Source organism: Cynocephalus volans, chromosome 8 (assembly GCF_027409185.1).
Source record: "Cynocephalus volans isolate mCynVol1 chromosome 8, mCynVol1.pri, whole genome shotgun sequence".
NCBI lineage: Eukaryota > Metazoa > Chordata > Mammalia > Dermoptera > Cynocephalidae > Cynocephalus > Cynocephalus volans.
Window position 1 is genome coordinate 34612102 of NC_084467.1, and position 23358 is coordinate 34635459.

At 48.5% G+C, this 23358-nt stretch overlaps 1 protein-coding gene and 1 pseudogene across 1 annotated transcript; one reads left to right on the forward strand and one right to left on the reverse strand.

Annotated features, from left to right (window-relative positions):
* Positions 1 to 13376: 13376 nt before the first annotated feature.
* Positions 13377 to 17728, reverse strand: CLDN19 (claudin 19). Its single transcript, XM_063106928.1, has 5 exons — positions 17506 to 17728; positions 16256 to 16420; positions 16061 to 16145; positions 14170 to 14322; positions 13377 to 13425 (listed from the first exon to the last, which is right to left on the reverse strand). The coding sequence occupies exons 1-5, from the start codon at positions 17726 to 17728 to the stop codon at positions 13377 to 13379; spliced, it is 675 nt and encodes a 224-aa protein (XP_062962998.1).
* Positions 17729 to 20643: 2915 nt separating this feature from the next.
* LOC134382970 (mitochondrial import inner membrane translocase subunit TIM14-like) lies at positions 20644 to 20987 on the forward strand (annotated as a pseudogene).
* Positions 20988 to 23358: the final 2371 nt, after the last annotated feature.

A 23358-nucleotide genomic window follows, 5' to 3' on the forward strand; every position in this document is an offset into this window, starting at 1 on the left:
TCACCTGAAGTAGAATTACCTTTAAACAAGGTCAGGAAGCAGGCTACCTGGCTCCATCAGGTATCACCTTCACAGCCTGCATCACAAGAAATAGGGGACTTGCTTTACTCTGTATTTTCTTGGGGAATTCTTTCTGTGCTTTAAGGTATATTAAAATTAGGGCTTACTATATTGATTTTTCTTCCTGTATGTATCTTAATAAAATGTGTCTTTTAAGTGTTATAGCAAAGCAATAAAGGAACCAAAGCTGTGATCTTACGGAATCCAGGAATTCAGCCCACGACAAAGGAGTATTTTAAACTGAATGTGTCCAAATTTTATACCTTAAATCCTGAATCCCTTTTTTCTTTGGCCCATTTCAGCACAAAGCAGCCAGAGATGTCTCTACTCTCTTTCCCTCAGGATTAAGGAGGGGAGAATTGAAACCAGGGCCAAACCGCAATCTCTCCTAGCTACCCCTGACCCCAGCTGGGGGCGGGGGAGTAGAGGAGCTAAAGAAAAACTGCTTGACCAGGCAAGATGGGCTGGATTCCTAGGAGTAACAATAATAAGATAGGAATAGAATTGATTAAACAAACTTCCTTAGGCTAAGACTAGATCTGGAGGTCAGGATGTTTGCTCCTTAAATAAATGTCTATGGCTTAGGATAACATCTGCAAAGACAGATAACAAAAAACTACAAACCTGCTTTGAAGGCACACACCCTGGACCCTAAGGCACCATGCCATGTAAAATATCAGTCAAGATGCCAGAAATAATTATGCTAACCTCATCACGAACCAATCAGGTTCACACACAACTCCAGGGACCCCCACCACCCACGATTTTGCTCTATAAGTGCTTGTGACCCTAAGCTATTGGGGAGCCCAGGGTCTTAAAACCTCCCTTAGCTACCATAGGCTCCTTTGAATAACATACAAATAAATGCTAATCTTTAACATGGCAAAAAAAAAAAAAAAAAAAAGGAAAGAAAGAAAAGAAAAGTAAGTTTGATGCTTAGGATTGCTTTTGCCCTGAAAATATTTGCTAATCTGAAAGAGGCAACTGAGAGGCTGAGGGCTGATCTGGAAGTGTAAGTGCTTGCTGATCTGGAAGAGGCAGTTGTACAATGATAGAGGGAAATATTTAGATACAGGCCTACCAAGTGTGGTAACCCTTGTAAACTACCTCACGCTTTGAGTTGGGGGCCTTGAATGGATGTACCATAGTAGTAATTTAAACTGAAACTCACATGGATTGCAACCTGATTTGGAGTCCTCTGGGGCCCCAGAAATCTCAAATCCTGAACTTGGGTAAAGGTGATCTTGGATTGCTAGAGCCCTTAGGCACCTAGCTAAAGCAAATAAAATATGATTTGAGAAAAATAATATAATCCTAGGCTTTAAGTTATTTCTACAAATATTTTTTCAAATGATGAATCCAGCATCTATTAAAAGATAACTAGTGTCAACAAAAATAACAAAGAGAGGGAGGCTCTTTAAAAGAATAATGAGTTTAATTGGGAATAGAACATTGCAATGGAAATACGTGTGCCAGAGTAAATTATATGCATGAAAGAAAGTGAGCAGAAATGCTGGGTACTGATCAAGCTTTATTAAAGGAAAAGAATCCGCTGGGCTGCACTCAAAATGGAGAGCAGCAGCCAGCTTCAGGGTGGGAGGGCTTATATAGGCTGTAAGGAAGGCTGCCGTAATCAGGGAGAGGTTGGGTGCTGGTGTGGAAGATGAGGCTGGCGGATGCAATCAGGTGGAAGGTTGCACCCATGCAGAAGTAGAGGAGCTTCTATTTCTCAGAAACCATGAGGATTCTTGTAAGGGAAAGGCTGGTGGCCATTTTGTGCTCAGTGTGTGTAAAATGGCGCTGGTCACATCCAAGATGGCACTGGTCACATCCAAGATCCATCAGTGCATATTCAGGAAAGTAAAGGAAGGAAAAATGATGGAGGATTACATAATTGTTTGGGGATAATTACCCATGGCTACAAGGATCAATAACAAGGGTGATGCCAGTTAGAGGCTGAACAGGCAGTTGCTGGGGAAATCTCTCTGCAGAAGCATTTTTTATTAAGATTGCAATGGTCTCTGTGCAAGTTTGTGGTTTTGCAGAGTCTTTTGTGATCATTGTTGTTAGCAGCATACATGCACAAAAGCTCCTTCCTTCAAGGACTTTCCCCAGCTCTGTTTGTCAGGGGTTTTTAACACTAGGTCCACAAGAAGACACCATAAACAAGGACCAGCAGAAAAAACCCAAAAACAACAGAAGAAGACCTATAGGAACTCCAAATACCAAAAATATCAGACACAGAATGTAAAGCTACTATGTTTACTATGTTCATAGAAATAAAGAGAGAAGCTTGAAAATTTTAGAAGGTGTATGGCTGTATTTCATCCAGCTTACACCTCACTCCAATTCATATATTGAAATTTTAACCCCCAGTAACTCAGACTATGACAGTATTTGGAGACGAATGAGCCAGATGGAAATCTGAGAACAACAACAAAATACCCAATGGAAATCAATGGGAAGGTTTAAAAACTGATTAAACACAGCTGAAGATAAAATTAGTCATCTGAGGGATCATCGAAGGAAACTATCGCTCAGTTATTAATTTTATCTTTTGCCAGGAAAAAAAAAGATTACTTTTAAAAAAGTGACAATTAGGTTGATATTTGCTTACTGTCAATGGAAACAATGGATGCCAGAAAAACAATGGAATGATAGCTTCAGTTATGTGAAAGAAAATAATTGCCAACCTAGAATTCTATACACAGTAATATAGGAAGGTAACAAAAGATATTCTGAGAAATAAAATGGAGAGAGTTCACAAGCAGCAAAATTTCACTGAGGAGCAGAAGAAAATGATCCCATACGGAATAGTAGAGGAACAGAAGAACTTTAAAAAAAAAGAAAAAGGTAAATATTTGGATAAATATAAAGGGATATTAACTTTATAGCAATTAAATACAAACCATGTTTAAAAAACAAGGAAAAAAACCTTTATAACAATTATAATCTACTACAAATGACCACAAAGCCATATTAGTCAGAGGGGGAAATTGCAGTTAATGTATTTAAAGGTCCAGGAAGTGGATGAAGCTATGAGTATAAATTAAAATTAAACTTCTGTTTAGTATGTAGAAAGCTACAGAAGAACATTGTCTCACACTGGATAATCCACAAAATCAAAATGTTTTAGAATCTCATCAGAGAGTCAAGATTGCACAGCAACCAGGTGAACTATATTCCAAAGGGTGACCAGCTCCTCTAGGAAAAGATGAGGCCCACGAAATGTTTCAGTTTTATCAGAGCACACGAGGAAATGGCAGCAGCTATGATGTGTGTAAGAAGGAAATAATTTAAATTTTAGTTAATACTTATACTATTAATTAATTCTGTGTGACAGCATGACAGTTTAGAATCCTTGCGGGGGGCTCAGTTACAAGGGAGTCTGTATGCACTTGTTCAGCTCTTTTCTGTGGGTTCCCACTGGACCCTCATAAGAAGAATTGGGAGCAGGGCAGGAGAATTGAGGGAGCCCGTATCAGTGGGGCACAGATAGAAAATCCTGCCTACTCACTGAATACTTTTTTTTTTTTTTAATACAAAGCAAAAGCTATCTTCTACTAGGGGAGAGGAAGGAAACTTGCTTCTCCTCCCAATCCCAAACAAATGGTACCTACCAAGGGGGTAGGGTAGAAAAGAAAGCTGCCTCCTGTTAAGGAGAAAGGTAGGAAACCCATTCACACCAAGGATCCTACACTGGTACAAAACAGAAGTCTGTTGCCTGGTAGAGGGACAGGAAACTTGCTCCCACCCAAGACTCAACACAACTACAATGCAGAGTTGAGATGTGATGCAGGAAAGAGAGCCCTGAGAAAGCCCTACTTCTGCAGCTTGGGTGCACAGGATCTCCTAAGACTAATGCTGGAGCAGAAGAACTGAAAAAACTCCCCTGCCACCAACATGAGCCTTGCATCATTAAAAAAAAAAAAAAAAAAACCCAACAGAAAACTACTCAGTGGAAGGGGCAAGACATGGAGAGAGGCCCCCTCTGTGGTACAGGCATGTTGAATGCTGAGGCTCAGGAACACTCAGTAAAGCTCTCTGGATTCCAGCTCTGGAACTAAACACAAGGTATCAGCGACCCACCACTGAGAAATTTCAAGTCTGTGGTGCAATGAAGGTAATTATAGCAACAACAAAATTCAAACCTATCTCCACTACTGACTAGATTGACGTAACCCCCAACTAATGGCCTAACAAAAGAAGACAGAACAGAATGCCATTTCCAGGTATAAATAGTATTTACCAGTCTCTGCTGTTCTTTTTACAAACAATGCCCAATGTGCCATCAAAAATTAAAAAATTCACAAAAACATAAGAAAAAGGTGACTCATTGTCAAGAGATTAGGCAGTTAACAGACCTACACCCAGAGATGACCTACGTGTGAGAGCTACCAAACTAAATTTTTAAATATTATGTGAAATATGTTAAAGAATCAAGCACAAAAGTTGAACATCATGCAGAAACAGGTGGAGAATTTCAGCAACAAGATGGAAACTGTAAAAAAGAGTCAAATGGAAATGCTAGAAATAGAAAACATAATATCAGAAATGAAGATTTGCTTTGATGTGCTTATTTAATGATGACACATCAGAGGAGAGAATTTATGAACTTGATAATGGGTCAGTAGAAATTATCTAAACTGGGGCCGGCCCGTGGCTCACTCGGGAGAGTGTGGTGCTGATAACACCAAGGCCACGGGTTCGGATCCTATATAGGGATGGCCGGTTTGCTCACTGGTTGAGCGTGGTGCTGACAACACCAAGTCAAGGGTTAAGATCCCCTTACCGGTCATCTTTAAAAGAAAGAAAGAAAGAAAGAAAGAAATTATCTAAACTGTAACACAGAGAAAAACATGTAAAAAAATAAAACAGAACAGAATATTTGAGAGTTGTGAAACAATATCGAGCATGTAGTTGTAGTAGCAGAAGAAAACAGGGAAAACGTGACAGAAGAAATATTTTGAAAAAATAATGGCTGAAAATATCCCCAAATCAATGAAAGATAACAAACCACAAATCTAGGAAACTTAGAAAATCCCAAGCAGAATGAACACAAAGAAAAACATACTCAGGCACTTCATAGTCAAATGTCTGAAAACCAAATATTGAGAAAATTTTGAAAGCAGCCAGAGAGAAAAGAAACAAATGAACAAAATAAGCTAAAAGATGTTAGAATGACACCTACAAAGTACTGGAAGGAGAGGGGGAGTCAACTCAGAATTTTATACCAGTGAAAGTATCTTTCAAAAATGAAGGTAAAATTAAAATTTTTGTTTTCAGGAAAAAAAAAAAAGAGAGAGAATTCATTGCCAGCATACCTGCACTGCAAGAAATGTCAAAAGAAATTCTTCAGGCAGAAGAAAAATTTGGATCTACACAAAAATATGAAGAGCATCTGCATTTTGATTCAATATATTAGAACTTCTACTCCGTTCTCAATTTCTCTTAACTTCTCTTGCATATGTTTTTATCCTCAGGATTCTGCAATGAGGTCTTAATTTCTTTTGACCTTTCTTCTAGCCCAGCAATTTTCCTTGTAGGTGAATGTAATCTGCTGTTCAATATACCTGTTGGAGGTCCTCTCCACCCCACCACCACCTCCATTTTTAATTCTGAAAAATTATAAGCCTACAGAAAAGTTAAGAGAATGGTATAATACACATTCATGTATTCTTCACCTGGATTCATCAACTGTTAGTGTTTGTAACATCTGCTTTCTCCCATCTATCTACGTCATCTGCCTATCCCTGCCTACACACACTTACCCACACACACAGTGACTTTTATTCTTCCTGAACTGCTTAAATGGAAGTTGCAAACATAGTAACACTTCACCCCTAATGCATTGAGGTATTTTGTTTTTGTCACAATTATCTTTTATTGTATAACTTAGTTTCTCCCTTACCAGTTTAAAATGCCACCTTAATGACATATTGATTCTTGCATATATATAGGTCTGTTTTTCTTTCCTGTTCCACCATTATGCCAATCTACTAAAATTATTTTTTTCATTTTATAACATCTTTGCTGAGATATAATGCACATACCATAAAATTCACCCATTAAATGGTATAGGTATACAATTCAGTGCTTTTTAGCACATTTTCAGGGTTGTGAAACCATTGCCACAATCTAAGTTTAGAATATCTTCATCCCCCCACAAAGAAACTCCACACTTATTAGCAGTCACTACCTCCCTGCAGTCCCCTCTCCCTCATTCTGCCAGACTTGAGCAACTGATAATCTACTTTTTGTCTCTGTAGATTTGTCTCTTCTGGATATTTCATGTCATTGTATTCCATACAATGCAATAGATGGTCTTCTGTAACTAGATTTTTTCACTTAGTAAAACATTTCCAAGGTCTATCCATGTACATGTGCTCGTATCAGTACTTTGTTCCTTTTCATTTCTGATTAATATTCTATTGTATGGATAAACCGTGTTTTGTTGTCCATTCATCAGGTGATGTACGTTTGGGCTGTTTCCACCTTTTGGCTCTTATGAATAATGCTGCTATAAATATTCATATACAAATTTTTGTCTAGACGTAAGTTTTCACTTCTCTTGGGTATACTTCTAACAGTGGAATAGTTGGATCATATGGTAACTCTATGTTTAACCCTTTGAGGAAACTTTTCCAAAGAGGCTGCATCATTTTACATTCCCACTGGCTGTGCATGAGGGTTCTAATTTCTCCACATCCTTGCCAACACTTGTTATTGTCTGTCCTTTTGATTATAGCCATTTTAGTGGGTGTGAAGTGGTATCTTACTGTGGTTTTGATTTTCATTTCCCTAATGACATGATATTGGGCATTTTTTTAATATGGTTATTAGCCATTTGTATATTTCCTTTAGAAAAATGTCTGTTCAAATCCTTTGCCCATTTTTTAATTGGGTTGTCTTTTAATTTTTGAGTTGCAGGAGGTTCTTATATATTCTTGGTTCAAGTCCCTTTTCAGATATATGATTTACAAAAATTCTCTCCCAGTCTGTGGGTTGTTTTTATGCTTTTGTGTTTGTTTATTAGCACTTATGTTATTAGCACTTATGTTATATTAATAACACCTTAGTGTTATTAGCACTATGTTCTAAACAACTGAGCTGACTGGCAGCCCCTGTTTTTTTGCTTTCTTGATAGTATCACTTGCAATACAAAAATTTTAAATTTTGATGTAGAGCGATTTATCTATTTTTTCCTTTGGCATTATATCTGAGAAACCATTGCCAAACCCAAGATCAAAAAGATTTACTCCAGGCTCACCAGTTAGCTCACTCTGAGTGTTGATAACACCAAGATCAAGAGTTCAGATCCCCTTAGCAGCCAGCCAGCCACCAAAACAAAACAAAACAAAACAAAAGATTTATTCCTGTTTTCTTCTAATAGTTTTATAGTTCTAGATCTTCAGTTTGGGTCTATGACCCATTTTGAGTTAATTTTTATATATGGCTTGAGGTAGGGGTTCCACTTTATTCTTTTGCAGGTGGATATCCAGTTGTCCTAGCACCATTTGTTGAAAAGACTGTTCATTCCCCCTTTGAATTGTTTACACATCCCACTGAGTTTTTAAATTTTGTTTATGTTTTTATTTCCATTTGATTAGTTTACAAATATGTTAGATCTGTTTTAATAATTTCCCATTCCCTGCAGATATTTTCAAACATATCTTTCCTTTATTTAAACTAGTAAGAATATTATTTTATAATTTGTATCTGGTAATTCTAATATCTAAGTCTTTGTGGATCTGTTTCTGTTGTTTCCTTTTGTCCCTGTTTCCTTTGGGGCTTGGTTGTTTTTTAATGATTGCCGTATATTGTGCTTCAAAAATTACTTGTAGGGATTCTTTGAGACCTAGGATGAAGGTCTCTTCTTCTGGAGAGGATTTGTATTTGCTGCTGTTGAGCACCTAGGAACATCACCAGCCCACAAACAATTTCTCGAAACGTTTCATAGCTTAGCTTTTTTTGAGATAACTCAGGCAATGTGAATTTAGGCTTCAAATCCACAGGAGCGATAGCTTATGGCTGCAGCTCCTCAGGGACTTTCCCTACTTCTGCCCCAGGGTGGGAATGAGGTGAGTGTAATTCTGATTTATCCTTACTCTAAAAATGTCACATTTGGGATCTCAACTTAATGTATGGAGGATCTAACAGACCCCACACTGTGGATGATTCTAGAGCTTTCCCTTCCATCTGCATCTTGGGACACATCTAAATTTGCTTGGATTTTCAAATGCCCTCTGAGAAGAGCAGCTTCTTGGTATTTGGTTCTCCTAAGACTTATTATTTTAAAATTTTTTTATCTTGAAATAATTTCAAACTTGGAGAAAAGTTGCAAGAATAGTTCCTGTATGCCCTTCACTTAGATTGCCCAGTTCATATTATACTGCACATATTTCTAACTCTTTCTTCATGTGTACATGTGCATATTTTTTTTCCTGGTGCCTCATTATCCTGTCAGTACTTCTGTGTGTATTTCCTAAAAAACAAGGATATTATCTTACAAAACCACAGTAAAACTATCAAGCTCGGGAAATTAGCTTTGATGTAATCCTACCATCTAAACTACAGATGCCATTCAAATTTCAGGGGTTGTCCCAAGAATGTCCTTTATAAGTCCAGAATCCAATGAAGAATCACTCATTGCACCTAGTTGTAATATCTCTTCAGTCTCCTCAGTCTGGAACAGCTGCTCAGCCTTTGTCTTTTATAACTTCGACAGTTTTGAAGAGTAGGCACAGTCACTTTATAGAATAGTACTCAATTTGCGTCGTTCTGTCTTGTCACAATTCCGTTCAGGATATGCATCATATAAATGATACTGTATTCTTCTCAGGGCATTATTATCAAGGGGCACACACTTTAATATGTCCCATTACTGGCAGTGTTAACTCCTGTCACTTGATTAAGATATGTCTGATATGTTTCACCACCGTAGAATTATTTTGTACTTATTAGTTAAAAAGTTATTCATATTAGTTGGCATTTTATTGTAAGGAGAGCTTTTCCTCCTCCCAGTTTTATTTATTCAATTATTCATATCAGTATAAACTGATACATTTTTATTTTTATTCAGTGATTTAAAGTCCCTTATTCATTATTATTTATTTTGCTACTCGATTGTCCCAGGTAAGCCAGTGGGAGCACCTCTGTCCTGGCTTCCGTATCCTTTAGACACGTCTCCACCGTTCCTTGAGCAGCTTCTTACTTTCTGAAACATTAAGATGCTACAAGGTTATTTCATATTTTCTCTACCAGCCATTTCTCCATGGAGCTCTGGTACCTTATAGTGGAGAACGGTGTTCAGAAATCAAGACATGGGCTTTATTTTAGGTGTGGCCACTGCTCCTGGGATATCAATCTTGCTAGGAGGTAGAGCTCACAGATATATACATGTGTATACATCACACATGTGCGCACACACACACACACCTATATCACACATGTGCACGCACACACACACACACACACACACACACACACCTATATCTATTTTGCTATTTATCTCCATGTATTAAAAATCACATGTTCATCCGGATGCCTCCAGTTCCTCGGGATTCTAGTCTTCCCCCTTTCCATCTCTGTGAACCTATTCTCTGACAGTGAGAAGCCCTGCTCCCATTACCTTCAGTGTATTTGCTTATTTGTTCAATCCTCAGCCATGGCCCCCTCAGCTTTGTGGTAACATCATGGGCCACCATGTGGCTGCAGGGGAGGGGGTGTAGGAGGGGGTGTGTCTCAGGCTTTGACTTGGTGATTCCACATTGTCATGTCAGCCTTTGATGTTTTGAAGAATTTTTTACACTTTACCCAACCATTTTTACTTGTTTTCCACAGAAGGGTTGGCCAGAATAAAATTGCTTGCAATATTCTCATAAGTTAAACCAAATATTATTTTTATGTGTTTGATGAGAAGAAAAAAAAGTTGGAAAGCACTACTTTGGGTGTTGTCTGTTCTTCATTTCCAGTTTTGCCTGGATCAGGTTTAGTTGTCACTCCTCATAAATTGCCAACTCTAGACAAGATCATAAAGCAAATCGCTTTCAATATGCCTTATGTACTAGGGATGGAGGAAAACCAGATAAGCTCAATTGAAATTCTCATTTAAAACAGGAAAAGCACCCCGCAGCTCTCACTAGCTCATATCAGTGTTTCTCGGACTTCAGTGTGTCCACAAACCACCTGGAGATCATGCTAAAATGCTGAGTCTGATTTACTAGGTCTGGGGTGGGGCCTGGGATTCTGAATTTCTGCCAAGTTTCCAGGTGAGGTGCTGCTGTCTCAGGACTGTGCTTTGAATAGCAAGAGTCTCTAGAGAATCCATTATCCTATTCCCCTGGTCGGGAGGAGTATATTAAATGATACGACCAGCAAACCTTAGAGGTATTTTTAAGCCTTTTAGTTTTTTTTTCATTTGCAAACATACACACAAACAGAGAGAAGAGTAGACCGAAGCCCTAAGTACCACTGGCATTTACAAATCTTATTTTATAACTTTCCCTGCCCCTGAACTTTTTCTTCCTAGGGTATTTTAAAGCAAATCTAATCATTATATCATTTCAGTGTGCACTGCTACCAGGTCAAGATCCAAACAGCAACAACAAAAAACCCAGTGTTATTATCACACAAAATTAACAATAATTCCTTGAAATCATCGAATACTCAGTCCGCATGCCATGTTCTCAGACGCACGTTTTCAAGCCTCTTCACAGGCAATAGATGAGTTTCCTGGTCAGCTCCTCCTGTGGCCTGGGTTCACTCCTCTTAGCTGAACACCTTCACCTTGAGTCTGGGTCTTTCCGCAGGAGGTGAGCACATAGACATATTCCTCCCCAAATCATATTTTATGGTCTGCCAATTTCATTCTCAGGGACTCTGTTTACTAATAAGCAATGGCAAAAGCTTTAAAATCACACTTTTGAGTCTAAGCTCCACCTTCCTGTGTCTCTGTCCAATCCTTTAGCCTTGAGGCGAGGACAGTAAACAGCAGCCTGGCCACAAGGCCTGGAAAATTGGCCTTGCCTCTGGTTGGCAGCCCGGGTGACCTTGATGTGGGCATTTGAATGGGGTTGATTCGGGAGAGACCTGTGGGATCAGGCTTCCCCAACCCCTTTAGCTTCACACTCCTCTTTAGTTTCTCCCAGACATCTCCTTCCCACCGCCAGGATCCCACTACATTTTTAGTCAGTGTAGTAACTGGTCGTGCAATTCAGTGAGGTGTGTGGTTCTCTGACCCTCCGCGTCTCCAATCCCTGGCTACAGGCAGAAAGGGCTTCCCTTAATGAAGGAACAGACTGAAGCTCGTCCCCACTCTGCTGTCACGTCCCCAGCTTGCCTAGAGCATGTCTCTCTCGTAGCCTGTCCCTGAAACCCAAAAAAGGAGCCAGAACATTCTGCTCTGATATTCTCCCACCAAGTCCCAAGCCTCTGGTGGACCCTGAACCACAAAAGACGACAGATGGTTTCCTGGCCAGCTGCTTCATGACCAAATGGCAAGGATGGCCAGAAACCCAGCCTGAAGCATGAGGACGACTCCATCCCTGCCCAGCCATGCCACCTACCAGGAGCTTCAAGGCAATGCTTAGCTTCCAGGTTCCAAATTCTGTGTTAATTAGGGCTCTGCGGGCTCTAACAGGATTCAGACTCACAACCGTTTCAGCAAACAGGCACGTTGACGGAAGGGTGGGCACCCACAGAGCAGCCTGGTCTCAGGAAAGGCGGGACTGAGATGGGGCTTCCTCGCCGGTCTTTCCTCTCCTCGCCTCTCTGCTCAACGGCTCCCTTCGCCCTCTGTGGACCCCTGTGAGCTTTGGGCCTCACAGAGGTGGCCTCAGTGCTGACCACATGCTGCAGTCCCCTGGGGAGCTATGTAAACTCTGATGCCCAGCTCCACCTAGATCTATTAAGGTGGGATGTCTGGGGATGGAGCTTAGGCATCAGCCCCCCAGGGTCAAGAACAACTGCATTATAGCTTCAGGACCCAGAGAGGCTCTTCTGTAGTTCTCATTCCTAATTTGGGGGGCAGGACTCTGGTAAACCTGTTCAGGGTTGGGTGGCCACCCATCGGGCCGGAGGCTGGAAAGGCAGCTGCCAAGCCGGGGTGTGGAACAGGCAATGCCACAGCAGTTCCCTGCTATTTGCTCATCCCCTCCCATCCTTACCCTTGGCTGAAGTGTGCCTGACGGTCATCTTGTCTGACTTGACTTCCATCACCGCACCTCTCAGAGTCAAGCTCAAGGGAGAAGCTGAGCTGTGTCCTTGGGATTTGGTGACTTGGTGGGAAATGGAAGCCAGAAGGGAGCAGGCCGAGGACAGCTGAGGAAGGTGTGTGGAAGGAAGGGAACAGGGACAGTCATGGACACCTCTTTCCAGAAGGTGCTGTGCAGATGGGCAAGAGAGGGCAGTGGCCAGAGGGAGGCTGAGTCCAAGAAGAATGTTTGGAGTGAGAGAGGCCTGAGCATGAGGGGAGGGAGGGCCAGCACACTGGCTAGGGGAGACTGAAGGTGAAGGACCTTGACCTTGGGGTCCAAACCTGGGCTGGTTTTCTCACATTCTTCTGAGGTCTTTCCATCTTCTACACTAAGTGTATACCTGGACTTCAAGGCCAAAAGCCCTCCCAATTCTGAGTGCACCTCTGCCCACTCTGGTTCCAGAGCAGGCTCAGCAGAGCTGGAGGGAAGGAGTCGTGGGGGTGGGAACCAGGACAGTCCTGGGGTTGGGAGCAGAGCTGGGGGCTCTGACCTTGCTCAGGACAGTCTTAACACCCAAAAGCTCCCAACATCCTTCCCCCACCCCCTTCTTGCTTAGCAGTGAGTTCCATGCAATGTCCCCCTCACTGGGCTCTGATCCCCAGCTCCTGGCTGGAGGGCCTACCAGGGACTGTCCTTTCCCTTAGGAGGGCTCCCAGGGACAGACCAGAGTCACAGGGGCCTCTCTCCATACCAGGGGCTCCCAGCACTGGGCCAGGCCTCAGGGGCAGGCAGGGATGTGGGTGGGATTGCCCATCGGGGAGGTCCTGGTGCCAAGCCCAGGCCAGACTAAGGAGGTTACTAGGCTGGGGGCAGGAGCACCGGGTTCTTTCCTGCCCAGCCTAGGATGTGCTGTGTAATCCACCCTGGACCTCTCTCTCCCATCTTTATGCCCAAGAGCCCATGGGTCCAGCTCTGACCTCCCTGAGCCAGGCTGCACCCTATCCATGCTGGGGACATATGACACCATGCTTGAGGCTGGATGTTCACTTCTCTTTCCAAAAAATACCAAAAACACAGCCTAGGTGTAGAGGGGACAGAGCCTGGCTGGGGAACCGGACATCACACACCCAGGGGGCCCTTGACGGAGGCGGGCAATTTAACAACTGGTCTGAAAGTCAAAAGAGAGAGAGCTGGTTAGTGGGGTGAGTGGCAGTGGAGGAGGCAGAGGCTGTGGAGGTCAGGCCCAGAGTGGGGACTGGCCAGCGTGGTCAGACCTCTGCCCTCACAGCAGCCCTGCGTGGGCCCATTCCCAGGGGTGGGGGTGGCGAGGTCCGACCTAGCCATCTGTGTGGGTGTCCGAGCAGCGCTGGGCATGCCGCAAAAGCCTGAAACCCGCACTCAGACAAAGCGGCTGAGCCTCATGGTATCCCTGAGTCTCGGCTTCCTCATGTGTAATGGGGGGACATTTGTCATCCTGGCACTGCCTTCTTCATGGGGTTGCTGTGAGGAACCCGTGGGTCTGGGGAGGGTGAAGGTTTAGTGCCCAAGGCGCTAGGCACTAGGGTCCATCTTGGTCACTGCTGTATCCCCAGGGCCCAGCTCACAGCAGATGCCATGTGGCCTTCAGTGAGTAAATACACAGGCAGGTACAAGGCCGGCCGCTGGGCTGCTGCCCACGAGGCTGTGCAGGCAGGACAGTGCTGGACCTGGGCCTGCGTGTGCATGTATGGGTGGGGTCCTGCCTCTGGACTCTTTCTGAGGGTGCGGGTCCAGGTCTCAGATGGCAGCCTGGGTGCCTGTGTTGAGGACAAGCTGCTCAGAGCCCCAGATGAGCTCAGGGGACTGTTGTGCCCCTCTGGTCCTGCCCAGGGAGCTGCAGGGGCTGGCTGGGGTGGGCAGGGCTCAGACGTACTCTCGGGCAGCAGAGGAGGGGCCGGGCCGATAGGGCTGCGGGCTGCTGTTGAGTCTCTCCGGCTCCGGGCACGTGCAGCAGAGGAAGGAGCCCCCCAGAATGGCCAGGCCAGCAGAGGCCCAGCCCACGAACAGGGCCGGGCCAAATTCATACCTGCGAGGGGTAGGGAGAAGGGCTCAGGTGTGGCTGCCACTCTGGGCCCTGACTCAGCAGGCCCTCTCAGGGTGTCCTCTCCTCAGCCAGGAGCTTCACAAGCCTCCTGTCTCTCCAGATAAATTGGGGTGAATACTCATCCTTCCTCCCTCCCTCCCCCCAGCATATCAACCCCACACAGGGTGACCCTGCCCCAGGGTGGGCCTGTCTCCTGCCTCCAGTAACCCGGGGTTCATTTCCTCACCCAGCCAGTGGAGGGGGCATGGGAGGGCCCAGAGGCCTGGACGAGGAGCAGGGCCGTCTCCACCTCCTTCTCTCTGTCAGTCACGGTCTGGCCCTCAGCACTCCCAGCCAGGGCTGCCCCCGCTGGCACTCTGGGCTCTCCACATGGCTCTGCTGGCCAGTCGGCTCCCACCGGGCTCTCCCGGCTTTGGTGCCTTTGCACGAGGCACCCCTCTTGGAGCACCCTTCACCCCCTCCCAGCTCGCAGCTCCCAGCTCCTTCTCTGCCTCCAGGGCCCAGTTCAAATGCCACCTCCTTTTTGAGATTTTCTTTGACACCTGCTCTGTGCTCAGCCAACTTGCATTGACCCAACTGCTGTGCACTCACCCAGAGGACCTTCAGTCCCTGCTTGTCCAGCTCCCTGGGGAGCACCTCGAGGGCAAACAGAGCCTGGGAATCATCTGCATCCCTGGGCCCAGCAAAGGCCCGGCAACCCCCATGGCCTCAGGACCGTTGAGGGATGGAGGGTCGAGTTCCAGCCTGGCATCCATGAGCTGGACCTTGCTTGGCAGGTCTTTGAGGCTGTAGCTGCCCACACCTGAGAAAAAGCCTCTTTCCTCCCCTTGCCCACCTCTGCCTCCTCCAGGAAGCCTTCCCAACTTTGACAGCCCAGGCATCTTTACTCATCCTCCCTCTCCCCAGGGCCTGAAGCCCATTGGAATGTCTGGGGATAAGACTGTCCCACTTTCTGCTCCTGGCTGGGCTGAGAGGTGAGGGAGGACCCGAATGGGCCCAGACCCTTTTGACAGCCCCCTACTCAGCCCCCATGCCCTTGGCCTTACAAGCCCTGACCATTCTAGCTCCTAAATATCTCTGAACCACTGCTACCCCCCTGGCCCCCAAATGGCCTTGCTGGTCGTGCATGCTCCCGTCACTCTGTACATCACAGCCAGAGGGATTGCCAGCTGCCTTCCGCCCCAGGATGAGGAACAAAATCTTCTGTGGCTGCAAGTCCCTACACGGTCTGCCCTTATTCTTCAGTCTCATCTCCCTGGCCCCAAATTACTGCGTTCTCCTGCAGGAAGCCCCCTCAGCCCTGCTGCCACCAGCAGAAGCAGAAACAACTCAGGTTTACTGAGCACTCTCTAGTGCCTAGTCCCATGCTAAATCTGTCACCTGCACCATCCTACTGAACACTCACAACCATGCGTGAGCTGGTCCTCAGGTTCTAGCTCCATTTTACAGCGGAAGCAACCAGGCACGGAGAGTGAGTACTTGCCCAGGGCACACAGTCAGCACCTGCAAAGCTGGGATTTAAACCCAGAGCCAGGCACTTAGATCCTCAGGGAGTCCTCACTGCACCTGGTGCCCTCCACAGGCCTCCTGCCCCTACTAAGGGCCTGGCCACACCCCACTTCTCAGACAGCAGCTGAGTCTCTTCTTCCATTTCCTCATTCAAGTGACCCGCTGTACAAGCCAAAGGAGGTGAAGCATGAGTCTAAGCCTTGTCACTCACCTGGCATTGACAGGTGTGCTCGGGTTGAAAAACTCCTGGGTCACCAGGGTGGCATACCATGAGACGGCAGTCAATGTGCAGAGGCCTAAGGACAAAGTGGGAGCATGCTCAGCTCTGCTCTGGCCTCCGCCGGCTACCAGGGCTGGGGCTGGCTGCCAAGGTCAAGATGGTAGAGGAGGAGTCAGGGGCACTCACCTGCCAGGAGGAAGAGGGCACCCCCTGAGATGGCGATGCGGCCTTTGGCAATGGGGTTGCTGTCTCCAACCCGAGTGCACTTCATGCCGATGACACTGAGGACCATGGCCACGAAGCCCAGGAGCACAGCTACCACCATCAGGGCTCTAGCAGACTGAATATGACCTGGGGCAGGGTGGGGTGGCATCGAGAGGGCTGGGGGTAGGAGGAGCCCAGCATGGGAGGCCGGAGGTAGGGGTGTAGAACAGGAGTCGGACTAGAGGTCAGACCATCTGCTGGCAGGTAAGGGGATAGGGAGGGGGGACAACGGGGTGAGAGTCCCCCTTGCAGGCTCTAACATGGTAGTTTGAATTCACTCTTCTGTTGCTTTCTGGCTCCCGAGCAGCTGGGGGCCGCTCCTCCTGGGGCCCTTAGGTTGGGCAGAAGGAAGAACTGGGGGTGTCTGAGGCCCAGCTCACTGCAGCATGGCCCCTAGCAGCGACACTGTCCCCATTGGTCATTCTGTCTCTGGCCACCTGCCCTCTGCCCTAGGAGTCACCATAGCAGCCATGTGCCTGCCTCTCCATGGTGCTTGGGTCAGTCCTGGGTCCTGGGGCTGACCCAGAAGACCCGAACCTGTGCAGTGCCTACTTACTGGCAGCTCTGCTCTGGCTGCCTGGGGGGCACCAGGCAGCGCACGGGTGGGTCAGCTCCTGTGCCAGAGGTGAAACTGCGGTGGCGCCTGCTTCTGAGCCAACTTGTCGGTATCAACTCCACACCCCGGGAGGAGAGGGAGTGTGTGCCAAAGCACCTGTTGTGCGTGCATGCGTGTGTGTGGGCACTTGTGTGCGGGCATTCTTACCTGGGTGGCAGGACTGGTGCTCAGTGTGTGCACGTGTGTGTCTGTATCCAGAGTATGGGGACAACTGGATGAAGGGTCTCACCTGAGCCTCTCAGGTGTCAGGCCCTCCTCTCATTCGGCCCTTCCTTTCCTCTCACAGGTGTTAGCATTCATTCCCCTTTACGAGGAGGACATCAGAACTCAGAGGTTTGGTGACTTGTTCAAGTTTATGGTGGCAGAGCTGGGATCTGGACCCATGACTGCCGGCCCCTCAAGCCCCTGCCTCCCGAGGAGCAGCAGGTTGGCCCCGATTCTCAGAAGTCACCGGGTGGCGGTGGGGGATGGTGGAGGGGCTGGAGTGTGGGACCCAGCGTGCTCAAGGCAGACCTCCCCACCCCTGCCCTGTCCCGCCCTGTGGCCCGAGGCCTACCGTCCAGGGCGAGCAGCGAGTCGTAGAGCTTGCACTGCACCTGGCCAGTGCTCTGGGAGGCGCAGGACATCCAGAGCCCTTCGTAGAGGCCCACAGCGGTGATGATGGCATCGCCTGCGTAGGAGGACTGCTTCCACTGTGGCAGGGCCGTGCTGGCGATGATGCCCACCCAGCCGCCTAGGGCCAGGAAGTAGCCCAGGAGCTGGAGGCCTGAGTTGGCCATGGCCCCGGGGAGGGGACCAAGGGTGCCAGGGCTCAGAGCTGGGCCAGGGTCCTGGGAGGTGTTGTGCTCATGGCCAGGTGGGAGGAGCAGCTGGGGGGGGAAGTGAGGGTCGCAGGCAGAGAAGGAGAGGTGGTGGCAGCTGCGGCGGCAGCTGCAGCAGCAGCAAAGGCAGTGGCTCTGGGCTCCAGAATGCAGGGGGAGGCCAGGGACTGGAAAAGGCCAGAGGCCCGCCCACAGCAGCCGCCTGAGCCAGGGCTGGGTCCCCAGTAAAGCCATGCCCAGCCCCCTGGGGGTGGGAGGTGGGCCCATGGCCCAGGTGGGTTCCCCACCACCCCACCCCCTCCTGAGACATAGAAAAGGGAGGGTCTGGAGGAGTGACCCTGCTGCCCTCAGGGCCTTTCCACCCAGGGAAACTCCCTTAGGAACCTGATTCAAGTGCCCTGAAATCCTTGTAATCCCTACCCCAAGCACCAACCCAGCGATGAATGGACTTTGCTCTCGCAAGGCTGATCTAACCCATGGGTTTTTCTGTCCTCCGACTTTAAGACAGAAAGGAAAAGGAATTCCAGTTTGCAGCAGGTAAAACTAGAGTTAGGCATCAGGAACAACTGTTTGGATAGGGCTCTGAGGCCAGATGTGGAGAGACTGGGCCAGGGATGTGGCATTGGAGAAAGTGTCCGGGGTACACGGGAGCCATGTGTATCAAAAACAGGGGAGACAGACCAGAGAATATCTACAGTAGGATCTGTTTGTTTGAGATCTGAGGGGGGCAGAAGAGGGGCCCCAATGAGGCTGGGCCAGAGCTGGCTGCTGGCCAGCATGGGGCCTGGCGGGGATCTGGGGAGACAGCTCCAACCTCCTGGCATCAGCCTGAAGGAAGGCGGATTGCTTGGCTGTTAATCCCCTTGCTGGCTGGTTTAGCAGCTCCCGCTAGGACCTGGGACACCAGGCCCTGGCCCCCAGCTCCAGAACAGCCTGGAAGGGAGCAGTGGCCTCTGCACATTCCTGGGGTTCAGGCTGACGCTCACAGCACCCCCACCTCCCCATTCTTTCCCCCATCCCAGCTCAGCCCTCAGGAGCAGGGAATGTTTAACTCTCCTCCACCTCATTAGCAATCTCCTCACGTTCAGCTTGGCCCCACGGGCTCTCGGTGGTGTGGGTTCAGATGGAATGTCACAACCCTGCTCCCACTCCCCCGGCCCCCCAGCCACCCCCACCATCCGCAGCAGCCCACAGCCTTTCCTGGACCGCACTGGGGGAAGGCAGGGTCCTGCTGCCGACTGCCTCCCCCATAGCCTGGGCCCCTGGCATTCTTCACATGGCTATGCAAACGAGGGTGCCAGGCACTGCAGACAATGGCGGCCCTGTGTGCCTGCCCAGGCGTGGGCCCCTGGTATGACCTGCAGCTCCAGCGCAGAGCTGGGGGAGCGGTCTGCCCTGAGAGGGGTCAGGGGTGGGTGCTGTTTGGCCTGTGGTGCTGCACAGTGGGTCCCTCTGAGGCCCTTGGTACGGGGAAGGTCAGAGCCACGTGGATCCATGTACACACAGACCTGCTTCCTGGGATGGCCTGCAGGTCCCAAGAAGCAAATGAGTCTAGAACAGTGGCGGAGAAATCAGTCCTAAATTCACATTCTTCTTCTGCCGCAGACAATGACAAGACAGTAGGATCAAGGAGGGCAGAGGACATTGCCAGAGCCCAGCGCAGGGAGAGGAGACAAAAACACGAGGCTTGGGGTTGTAGTGGGCAGCCTGCGATGGTGCTTCTTGTGCTTGAACTCACCTCAGCCTCAGAGCCCCTCCAGGTGGCAGGCCTCCTGACAGCCACCTGACAGAGGGAGGTGACTTACTCCCCACAGGAAGCAGCAGCAGGGCCAGCTCCCAGGGTCTCTCCCCATACCCCGCCTTTCTGAGCGAGGCACCGAGAGTCCAGACTGGGGGAGCAGGCAGTCATGAGATGCTCCCTGGAGTTGACTGGGGAGCCTCAGCATCCTCACCTCTAAATGGACACCTACTTTGTGGAGTCGGGATGGTCCATCAAGGTAACTGTCTGTAAGAGGAAGGGGCCTGCCCTTGGCCACTGCTCAGCACAGGCTGTTCCCCATGGTGAGGCCCTCTCTCCCTCCAAGCTGGGCCTGGCCACTTGTCCCCGCCTTCCGCAGGGGCTCTCTCTGTAAGGAAGATGCAGGGATCCTTCTGATCTCAGGAGCACCCGATCAGGTCTCTGAGCTCTGGAGCTTCAGGAGCCTCGAGACCACACAGGCCCTCAGAGACCCCCACCCCACTGACAAGTGAGGGAGCTGAGAGCCAAAGTGGGGAAATGAGCCACTGTCACCAGGTTAAGGTCGTGACTCTGAGGCCCCCTGAGGCATCAGCATGCCTGAGTGCTCCTCCACCCTGGGCATCCCAGAGAACCCCCCATACTGGGCACCCAGAGCCTCTTCGTGGTCCAGAAGGATGCTCACACCTTCCTCTGAAGATCTTCTATCTTTCTCTTTGTTATTTGAGGTTTTGAGTCTGTTCTACCAAAATATTCTCTTCTACCCTGATGGCCTTCCCTCTCCGATGTCCCAAAGCCTTTTGGAATTCAGATCCTGTGTCCTGTGGCACTTTCCTACCGGGCGTAATTTCCCCACCCAGAGCACCCACCACTCCTGGTGGCTGCCTGCAGTCCAGTGACTCCCAGGCATGTGGGGAGAGGAGGAAGGCTCAGGGTCCTACCCCAGCCTCCGTTAAGAGGCACATTTCACTGTTTAAAAAAGTGCTTTCACTTATCTTTTTTACCGCTGCCATTGAAAAGCTGCATGAGGCTGGTGGTTGCTGCACCACTTTCTGGTAAAGGCAGGTAGTTGGTGGCCATGGCCTCCTGGTGGGATGGGTTGCGCCCCCCAGGGAGACTCAGACGCTGAGCCAGAGCCATGGCCAGTACAGTGGTAGCAGCTGGACTGACCATTGTAGCTGCAGGATCTGCAGGCTGTTATGTCTTGCAAGCCATGAAGCATATGGAGCCTGAAGTAAAACAAGTACAAAGTCTGCCAAAATCTGCCTTCAGTGGTGGCTGTTAAAGAGATGGGTTTAAACCCAAAATGACAAAATGAGAAGCAGCATTAATGCTAGATGTAAGCCCTACTACAAATAACGACAAAATAAGAGATGTTTATCAATGGAGTATGCTCTTAAATCACCCAAAGGAGGATCTCCTTATATAGCAGCCAAAATCAATGAAGCTACAAATCTGCTAGAAGGTCAAGCTAAAAAATGAAGTAAATATATGGTGAATTTTAAGTTCATAATAGTTTATGTATATGAGTACCAACTTTTTATAATAAAATGCCTCAGAGCCACAAACAAAAAAAAAAAAAAAAAAAAGAAAGAAAGAAAAGCTGTGTGACACTAGGTGAGTTCCTCAGCTTCTCTGGGCCTGGTTCCTCAACCGAAAAATAGGGATAATACAACTTGCCCCGAGGGACTTTACAAGGAACATGTAACAGGTGAGAAATGCTGCTGGAAAGTGTGACATGCCTGGAGAACTGCGGCTGACAAAAGCTCTGTTCCAAAGACTAGCCCTGAATAGGTCTGCCCCTTGTGCCTTCTCATCCTGGGTGCAAGCGGACTGCCTGTGGCTGAGGACCTACTGTCACCAGCCCTGCAGCAGTGCCTGGCTGACAGCCTGCCTTGGTGGGTATGTGTTGATCATCGACTGACTGGTATGAGGATGAAATGTTTTTGCCTCCCTACCAGTGAAAAATTGGAAACCTTTCCAGCGCCCTTTCCCACTGCCACGAGGAGGGTCTGACTCAGTGGGTGGCAGTCAGCACATTCTCTGAAGTCACCAGCTGAGACCTTGGAGGCTCAGGAGTGGTGCTGGTCTTCCTACCCCCCAACTCAAAGTCTCAGCTTCCTGCAGAACCACCGGCTCAGAACAGAGACGACGAGCCACACAGCTAGAAAGCCATGCAGCCAGCAGCGTGGCCACCCCAACTATTCTGCCTGTGGGCGGGGTTAAGCTCAGTCTGGAATCCCGCAGTACTCTTTGCATATTTCCATTCACTGCACTTGGCGCACTTTTGACTTCTTCCTGGGGACGGTAAGCACTTTGAAGCTGTACTTGCAGCCTCACTTTTGTGTGCCACAGTCTAACCCAGGACTGGGACACTGCTGCAGCACATGGGCAGTTCGCATAGTGCCCTCTCTCCTCCGCAAACAACGCTGAGTACAGGTCTCTTGACACCTCTGCTGAGAGCTGGTACCAGAGAACGATGTTTCCCACCTCCAAATCTTCCCCATGTTTGCAGAGTTGCTGCTCATCCCTTCTACTGCTCCCGGGTGCTCTGTCCTTTCATCTAGAGCGAATTTCCTCCTATCCCAGCTGGGGCCCTGTCACCAACTCCTGCTTCCAGGCCGGCTCACCCCACCCTCATTATATACACTTACCTTAGTCCTGTTGCTGTTGAAAACATTTGGCTTTTTGTGACCTCAACTGAGACAGACTGCTGTCTCTATGTGGTCAGCATATGTTGAAATTGTAAAGGTCACCTGCCTAGAGGTGGAAACTTCTGGAAAACCAAAATCAGGCTGACATAGTTTTCTGTACTGCTGAGTATCGACCATGTGCTAAGCATCGTGCCAGGCCCTTTGGGAGCATTCCCTCGTTAACACTCAGCCATCCTGGGAGGTAAGGGTTGTAATCCCATTTTACTGGTGAGGAAACAGGCTCAGAGCTTACGTAACTTGCAGAAGGTCACACCACTCCAAGTGGTGGAAGTGAGTCTCACCCAGCACAGCGCACGGGTAAAGGTCACACTCTTCCCCTATATGCGGTCCTCTCTGTGTGACCAATGAGTCACCCAGACAGGACAGGTGGTCAACAGCGATAACAGAGGAGAGCGTTTCAAGGAGGGAAGCAGCAGCTGTGTCAAATGCTGCGGACAGTGCTGCAGGATGAGAACTGGAACCGAGAGTGGCAGGAACTTGGGCAAGAGCTGCTTCGGTGAGGCGTGGAGGAAAGACTGATGAAGTGAGTTCAAGGGAGAACGGGAGGAGAGTAAGTGGTGATGGCGGGTATAAACAGATCTTTTCAGGAGTTCGGCTCTAAGTAGGGGCAGAAGGATGAGCTGGAGGGAGATGTGGAGTTGAGAAATGATCGTTTTTCCAGCTGGGAGACAGTTCCTCATGTCTGTATGCTGATGGGAGCGATCCAGCCGGATGGGAAAGGTGGCTCGTTTCCAGTGCTCTGGCTTCTCGCTGCTGCTTCTCACACCTCACGGCCAGCCCTCGGCCACTCCCACTGGCTCTACTTCCCACACAGACCCAGAGCCTGGCCTTCCCACCACCTTCCTGCACACAGCCTGCCCCAAGCCATCTGCATTTCCCTCCTGGGTCATTGCCACGGCCCTCTCTCCTTGTCTCTATTCTTGTCCCCATGGCTTGTTGTCCACGTAATTGTTCATGGAAACTTTTAAAGTGTAGGTCAGAGGGCATTACTCTGCTCAAAACTCTCCCAGGGTGCCTGTCTCGCTGAGTATAAACCCAGTCCTCATGATGGCCGACAAGGGCCCGAGACCTTCGCTGCTCTCCTTCTGCCTGCTCTGCCACATTGGCCTCCTCGCTTCTCCTCTCACCCCAGGACCCTG